Here is an 8,225-nt window from a genome sequence, read left to right on the forward strand (position 1 = left end):
TGATGTTTTTTGGCTTTTAGCCGTTTCTGATATAGCTTGAATTACTAAGTTACGTTCAGAAAGCGTTACTAATTAATAGAAAAACTAATTTAAAAGCACATTTGATAAACTGACATTCAAAATTAGATCCACATTAAAACTGATTCAGAGTGGTAAAGAGTATCTTCTAGTTTCTGAACATCTGTGATTTAAAATCTGTTTATTTTCAGGAACTGTGGAAAAACAGATGTTTGGGGTTTTTTCTATGTAAACTACTGCACTGTTGTCCAAATTTTCTAAAATTAATGGCTACTTTAGGCCCTGAAGACTTCTTCAGGTAATAAATGTAAGTGAATTTGCTATTGATGCTAGTGAATTACTAGCAAATGTTACTTCCTTCCTCCATCTTATTTGAGAATAGGCTCAAAATACATGCCTACACCCAGAGAAAGTCTGCAGTAGAGTTTTCCTGCCTTCCATGTATCCCCTTAAGGTGCAGAGCTTACAGGGGCTTTGATCACCTATTATAGGAGAAAATCCAGAGACTTTACAGGGTCAGGGAGCACAAAATTGCAGATGTGACTATCGGGGATGGTTTGGGGTTTTTTTTCCCCATTCCTTGGCCACAGCCAAACTGTGTTAGTGTTCTACTTTCTGTGGCTGACTAAACAGACAAATTCTGCTTCCTCAAGCTATTTCTCAGGTAGTTCAAGCATAGACTATCTACTTTGCTTTTGTTTGCAGTATTCAAATATTTATTGACAGGAGAAGAAAGCCTGGAATGTATGAAATTTTGCTAGAATTCAACCAATGATATCCTTATCCTCAAGAGAAGAGAAACAGAGTGCAATACATTAATTTATATTCATGCAAATTATTTTTTGGTTATTTTAAATAATTGTTACTGTGTCTTAAAAAAAAAGTCAAAAACTTGCATTCAAAATATACACCAGACTCCAGGTTTTTTTTGTATGGCACTATGGTCAGACAGTACTTATTTTGAGATTCCACACTGCTGGTTGCAGCATTTGTAGCTATATGTAGGAGCCACAGATTTTCTGGAAAGAGATGTAAAAACTTGAAATACATCCTGAAAATAACAGCATTGTTGAAAGTAGAAATGAGAAAGAAATGTCAGGTTACTATCTCCACTCCTGCCCAGTACAATATGCTGAGAGTAATAAGAGATACAAAACAGCAACGTATGTATTGCATACAACCCAGTGTAAATCCTTGAGCTGTTACCTGCATAACATGAAGACCTAAAACTCTGCTTGAGGTGAAGTGGATGTCACTAGGTGTTTTATGCACTGCATGTGTGCATGTCGCGTGCTTGGGTTAAACTGTTTATAGTTGAATTGTCTGATTAATTTTTAAAGCTATTGTGTGGTAAAGTCCATTTTCCTTCTTTTATGCTTCAATTAAATGCAAAGTGATGCTTATAGAAAGTGTGAGCACATGGAAGCATGGGAGCAGGAATAGGAAATACTTATATTTCTTCTAATATTTTTATTCTTCTTGTCTTTATAATTTTCTTCTTCATGTCCATTCCTTGACTTACTGTGTACTGAAAACTTTTCTTAATTTAATGTAAAAGGTTGTAAAACTGTGCTGTTGGCAATTTCTTGCATGTATAACTGAGTTTTCATTTATTTTTAGTTACATATGGTGCACTGGAATCCAAAACATGGTAATTTTGCTGGAGCTTTGAAACAACCTGATGGTGTGGCTGTTGTGGGCATTTTTCTGAAGGTAAGTGGCAAATACTCACGTCTTTATAATTTTCTGTATTTTTCATCTCTAGTGCCATGGGAAAAGCTCCCCTCGTTTTTCCCTGCACTGTATCATTTTACAGGAAAACATTCAAAGTGATGCACAGACGGAATTCACATATGCCCTCCAGATTCCATGCACTAACCCGTTCAGAGCTGACTTCTGACACCATTCGTGACACCAGTGGCACATATCATAGGTGATATTGCAAGCCTGGGACACTTGCTAACTTTGTCTCTGATAGCTGACCAGCTCTGTGCTGTGATGTGTACTGAGTGAGGAGGACAGTCTGCATAGGAAGAGCGTTTCCTCCTGCCCTTTGTCTGCTAGCAGGTATTGTATATACCGGTCAGCAAGGTTATGTTTGATTCCCATCCTTGGTCTCTTGCTAATCCCCACTTGAACTGGGAATCAAAAGGAGATCAATAAACCTGCTCTAAAAAGACCAAGTACTTGAAAGAAATGATGGTAAAAGAAGTTCACTGAACATTTTAACTTTGAAATACAGCAGCTTCATAACAAAATAATACTGTACCAGTATTTTCCAATTGTTTTTTCTCTAAACTTAACAAAAAGAGAGCAATCCTACTATCAAATCTGCATGTGGTCTAGGGCACTGAGAAACACTAACAGGCAGATGATCTAATAGTGATAAATTATGCAAACTGCAGCTTTGTGGCTATCTTTTCCTGCAGGTGGGCATTTCAGCTTGAACACAGCATCAGATGCTTTTATTGTTTTATCACTAGTAAGCTGCTCTTGTACAAGCAATAGCAAGTGCATGTAATTAATTTTGCTACAATGTCCCTGGACAGGCTAGATCCAATGTCATTTTCATTCTGTTATCCTGTGAGCCAGCCTGGCCTTTTTTCTTGTGGTTAGTTTAAACTGAATGTGACAGAAGGCCAGCACCTGTCCACATTCTCCCCTAGGATGATGTCCTTCAATTATTCTTCCTTTGTCACTTCTTTTGGTCTATTTATCTCATTATCTCATAAAACACAGCTTATATAGTGTAGCATTATGTTCCTATTAACCATGCTAAAGTCAGCTAAAAGGTCTAGAAAAGTACGTAGTATCACTAATCTTCTCTGTCTGCCTTTCCCTGTTTCCTTTCTTGCTCATTGGCACAGGAGCTATTGTTTTGCTCTGGGTTTGTCATATTCCATTACTGAGTTTTTGGGTATTGCTAAAGCAGAGATTGAATTATCTCCTGAGGAATTGAATTTAATCTATTTTGGAACAAGACATGGCAATAGCAGCATGTCTTATGCATACTGTCTTTACTTTTCTGGGATGCAGAGCCATGTCAAAGCTTTTGGAGGTGCTGAACATCACGAACGGAAGGAATAAAGTGACCCCATAGCTTGAGAAGGTCATGACGTGAATCTCATCATATGTCTTACATCAAGTCTGATCTGACTCTATATGTGCTGCAGAATGTTTGAAATGTCTGCAGGAACTCCAGCTTTTCAGGCTATCAACACTTTGCTGAGTGCTTATACATCTCTCAGTGGTTGTGGGTTGCTTTCAAACCAGGAGCCAAGGGCTAGGCTGGTAGATGGCACTGTGTGAGTGAGCAGTTTGTTCCTCAGACAGTGGGAGATACCTTGTAGAGTCTTTCAACATGTTTTTTTAATTGCAAAGCCAGTTACTCGAGTCTGCTATTCCGGATGTTCTTTTAACACACGTAATTTTGTGTCAGTCTGTGCCGGATGCTCTGAGAGTACTGCTGCCTAACTTGACAGATGGGATGTACTGAATTTCTTTTAAATACTGTGGAACATGAGGAAAAAAAACAGTACTTGTGCTTTGCATTACAGGTTGGAAAAACTCCCAAACCAGAGATGAAGAGAATTCTTGAAGAAATTGATAACATTAAGACCAAGGTATCAAAACAATTTTTGTGATATAATGCAGTTGAAAAGCAGCAGAAGCAGAAATAAGAAGTTCAGATTAACTTTTTGGCATCATTCTGGTACCTAACAGTAGCACCAGAGGTGATATATTGGACTGTGGAGCAAGACACTTTCTTTTCTTTAAGTAAACACATAGCTCCTCACTTCTGTAAGTATTCTTTTTGTGAGGATTTTGTATCAATCCTTGCATGCACAATTGATAGTCTTATTGATACTGCTCTGTAAAAATATGCTACTGTGCAAATATCAAGCAGAAATTAAAAGCTTGTTGAATTTGGGGACAGCAGTGGCCAAAACAAATACATACAGTTGAGTTAGAAATTTAGTTAGCCTGAAATGAGAAGAAACTAGTAGGAATGATGGAGCGACCTCACAGTCAGTATAAGGGAGTTTAAAAACTTTATTAGTTTTAAGATGGAACTGAATTAATTTATAAAAAGGATTACATGGTACAGTTTCTGCACTACTACTAGGTTCTGTCTTCCTATGATAGTAGCCCAAATAGCATTGCAAACCTATTCTAAACTGTTTTCTGGTTTAATTAATGATGTAAGTACCACAGTCCATACCTATTGCATAGATACAACTGCAGAAGGGACTTCTTTACAGAGAATTGTGATACTGCATCTACTGTTGTTTAACATAAACCTAACCTCTAGGCATTCTTTAGGAATTCTGCTTCATGACAAGCTTTATGTTTCTAATGATGCTAAAAGACAAGTATCTTTTTTATTTGACATTGAACATAACTACCACATCACCAGAACCGGATTTTACAGATTTTGTAAGCTTTTTCTTTCAAATCTAGCAGAATTTCTTGCATTTCATTTATATATGTATGTACTGCCATTGATGTGCAGGCCTGAGCCTGAAAACTGTTCTCTTGAGAGAACTGAAGGTCATTTTTTTGCCCTACCCATTGCTCCCCCTGTTGTGTCAATGATACCTGTCTTGATACGGATTCAGCTTTATCTCATAATCCCTATATTGTTTTTTGGCCATTTACATGCAGAAGAGCTTTGCTGCAGTTAATAAAAAGTTGATCAATCATCCTATGAAACACTGTGTCATGCAATGATGACAAGATGGCAGTGATATCCACTCCATTACATTCTATATGAGACCGCCTAACTGGAGATTTTATGACTTCTAACAAAAAAAAAAAAGAAATCTGATTTTCGACATACAGATACTCTCTGTAGTCGTTCTGGAAAAAGCAACAGTTGAAGAAAAGCAGAGAAAGATCGGTGCATATGCAAACAACCGCATCTTGTATTTTATCTCTTGTACTTATTTTCTTTCCTGTCATCACATATATTTTACTAAGATTACTTATGTTTCAGGAAAGATTAACGGATGGTATCACTAGTGTATTTAATGCACATTCAGTTTCAATTGCTATGATGCGTTATAGGCAGAGTTGTTTCTTGGACATTGTACTGTATTTATTGAAAAAGCAGAATTTTGTTTGTGAGGTTATTTGCAAACTCATATTGAACTTACAGAATAATTTTTTCAGGAAGATTTGGATATTTGGGTATTTGGAGTTGTGATGTTATTCTTTCTACCCATATTTTCTGCAAGGATGTGTGGAAAAGATTCCAGCTCCTCCCATTGCTGTTTGTAGGGTAATACTGTGTTCCCATCTAGAGAAGATTCTCCATGATAGGAGAAGGAATTAGGAATAGTAGATTTTGCTTTCCAGAACTGTATCCTAAATACTAGTAGAGAACTGAACTTTCTTGTTTAGTTCTTGTCGCCCGGAGTGGACAAGGAAATCTCATCATAATCCTGTGGAGATACTCTCCTGAGTATCCTATTCAGTGGAAAAGAAAAACTTCTCAGGAAATGTTGTCTGGTGTCTGTTCTCCCTTGCTTGGTGATAATCACCTTTAGTTGCAAGACATTCAGAATCCAGTACTTTTCCAGGAAATATTTTAATTTTTTACATTAAGTGTAATAGTGCCAGCAAAAAGATTGAGAGCATCACCATGACAATGTAATTAGAGCACAATTTTGGGAGGAGAGAGATGCAGATTTAAATTCCTTCACATAGAGGAGAAGACTGTAACAAATCTGGGATAAATGCCTGACCACTGTTCTATTGGATAAAAATGGTACCAGTACCTGCAGTGCCACAGCCTTTAAATTTTATCCCAAGGCCCAAAATAAAATATAATTTTGATAATTCCAGAATAGGAAAATGTAACAATGAATTTTCCTTGGTTCCGCACAATTCAGTTTGTAATTTCTTTTAATGTATTAATGGAATCAAAATGTCAGTTGTTATTGATAAGGTCAGCTGTATGAGGTTTAATAAGGCCAAGTGCAGGGTCCTGCACTTTGGTCACAACAACCCCATGCAACGCTACAGGCTTGGGGAGGAGTGGCTGGAGAGCTGCCCAGCGGAAAGGGACCTGGGGGTGCGGGTTGACAGCCGGCTGAACATGAGCCAGCAGTGTGCCCGGGTGGCCAAGAAGGCCAACAGCATCCTGGCCTGTATCAGCAACAGTGTGGCCAGCAGGAGTAGGGAAGTGATCGTGCCCCTGTACTCGGCACTGGTGAGGCCGCACCTTGACTCCTGTGTTCAGTTTTGAGCCCCTCACTACAAGAAGGACATTGAGGTGCTGGAGTGTGTCCAGAGAAGGACAGTGAAGCTGGTGAGGGGCCTGGAGCACAAGTCTTATGAGGAGTGGCTGAGGTAACTGGGGTTGTTTAGTCTGGAGAAGAGGAGGCTGAGGGGAGACCTTATCGCTCTCTACAATTACCTGAAAGGGGGTTGTGGTGAGGTGGGTGTTGGTCTCTTCTCCCAGGTAACTAGTGATAGGATGAGAGGAAATGGTCTCAAGTTGCTCCAGGAGAGGTTTAGATTGGATATTAAGAAAAATTTCTTGTCTGAGAGAGGGGTCAAGCATTGGAACAGGCTGCCCAGGTCGGTGGTGGAGTCACCATCACTGGAAGTGTTCAAAAAACGTACAGACATGGCGCTTCAGGACATGGTTTAGTGGTCATGGTGGTGTTGGGTTGATGGTTGGACTTGATGATCTTAAAGGTCTTTTCCAACCTTAATGATTCTGTGATTATTTCAGGGCAAATGCTTGACAGGAAGAAAAGGAGACTGATCTCTTGCATGAATTTTGGTATTTAATTACTTCCTTTATAATAACAGAGATACTGATGTCTTTTGAGATGCATATTCCTAGAGTTACTGTAGAGAACTATTTTTTGTTTCTCTAAGGGGAAAGAGGCTCCTTTTCAGCACTTCGATCCTTCAATTCTTTTCCCCAAATCTCGGGACTACTGGACCTATCATGGTTCGTTCACTACACCGCCCTGTGAGGAGTGCATCACTTGGATTCTCTTGAGGGAGCCAATTGAAGTCAGCTCAGACCAGGTAAACTCCAGCCAGTTCTGCTATTCCTTTAATAGTTCTCAACAGTGTCTCAGTGTATCAGTGTGATGGTTTTCAAGCCCTATGTTACCTTACATATATTTTGATAAGGAAAACTTTAGCTGAGGACTGTGAGAAATTGCCTGTAGAATGGACTGTTGAAACAGACTGTAAAACTGACCTTGAGAATCAGGCTGTCTTCCTAGACACCTCCTGGAATAGCTGCAGCAGGAGTGTTCTTAGGATCCTGAAAACCTGTGTAGGCAGAAGTGCCCCTGAGCCACAAAATTCAGCCATCACAGCAGCCTCAGTTCATTCTCTGTGCTTCAACATTAAGTGGCAAGTGAGACTAACGGTTTAGCTGGTTTCCCAGTTCAAGAAATGGCTCATCCAGATCTTGACTTCTTAAAAGCTATCAGTGAGAAGGATCGAACTATCTGGAACATGCAAACCTGAATGTTAATCCAAATTAATGTACTAATTGTATTCATATAGCTCAAATGTGCATTTACACAGGAAAAAGAATAGAGAGCCAGTCTGGGTAAGGTGACCTTTTTAGTATTGTTGTTAAAACTTTTGGTTATTTATTGTCATTTATCCTGATGAAAGGATAACAACTAACAAAGCAACACTGAATTTCAATTAATTTGTAGAACAACTAAGTGCTGAATTCGTGATTGAACTTAATAATACAGTTGGCATGCATTTCTCTGCCTGACAGAACAAAATATGAACTTCTGCAGACCAGCTTTTTCTATCAGACTACCTTGCCTAGACTTAGATGTGCATCCTCCATCACGGATAGCCATAGTTTCACAAAGTGATTTGACTGCAGTCCAGCTCCAGCAGGGTCACAGGAGGCTCCTATTCTTTTTGCACATTGTGAGTGTGGGTCAGGGAAAAATCCAGAAGCAGCCCAGACAAGGGTCAGATGATGCACTGTTCTGTGGGTCTAAGTATCAAGGTCCATGCTGCTTCCAGGTGAATTCATGTGGACACTTTAATTTTTCTTCCTTGCAGATGGCAAAGCTCCGTAGCCTTTCCAAGAATGGCGAGAACGAACCTGTGAACCCACTGGTTGATAACTGGCGCCCACCTCAGCCTGTGAAGGGCAGGATAGTGAGAGCCTCATTCAAGTGACGTCTGAAGTCTCACTCTGCTGA

At 39.3% G+C, this 8,225-nt stretch overlaps 1 protein-coding gene across 2 annotated transcripts in view; it reads left to right on the top strand.

The window, feature by feature from the left end:
* The window catches only part of CA3 (carbonic anhydrase III, muscle specific), a 12,137-nt gene extending 3,935 nt beyond the window's left edge, over window positions 1–8,202 (top strand). Inside the window, exons 4-7 of one of the 2 annotated variants that reach the window (XM_010294653.1) lie at window positions 1,639–1,731; window positions 3,576–3,641; window positions 6,910–7,065; window positions 8,083–8,202. In XM_010294653.1, the coding sequence (XP_010292955.1) occupies window positions 1,639–1,731; window positions 3,576–3,641; window positions 6,910–7,065; window positions 8,083–8,202 (435 nt within the window). Of the gene's footprint in view, window positions 1–1,638; window positions 1,751–3,575; window positions 3,642–6,909; window positions 7,066–8,082 lie in introns of both variants that reach the window. The other variant, XM_010294654.1, reaches the window with a different exon arrangement.
* Window positions 8,203–8,225: the final 23 nt, after the last annotated feature.

The sequence above is a fragment of the Phaethon lepturus genome, unplaced genomic scaffold, assembly GCF_000687285.1.
Source record: "Phaethon lepturus isolate BGI_N335 unplaced genomic scaffold, ASM68728v1 scaffold51649, whole genome shotgun sequence".
NCBI lineage: Eukaryota > Metazoa > Chordata > Aves > Phaethontiformes > Phaethontidae > Phaethon > Phaethon lepturus.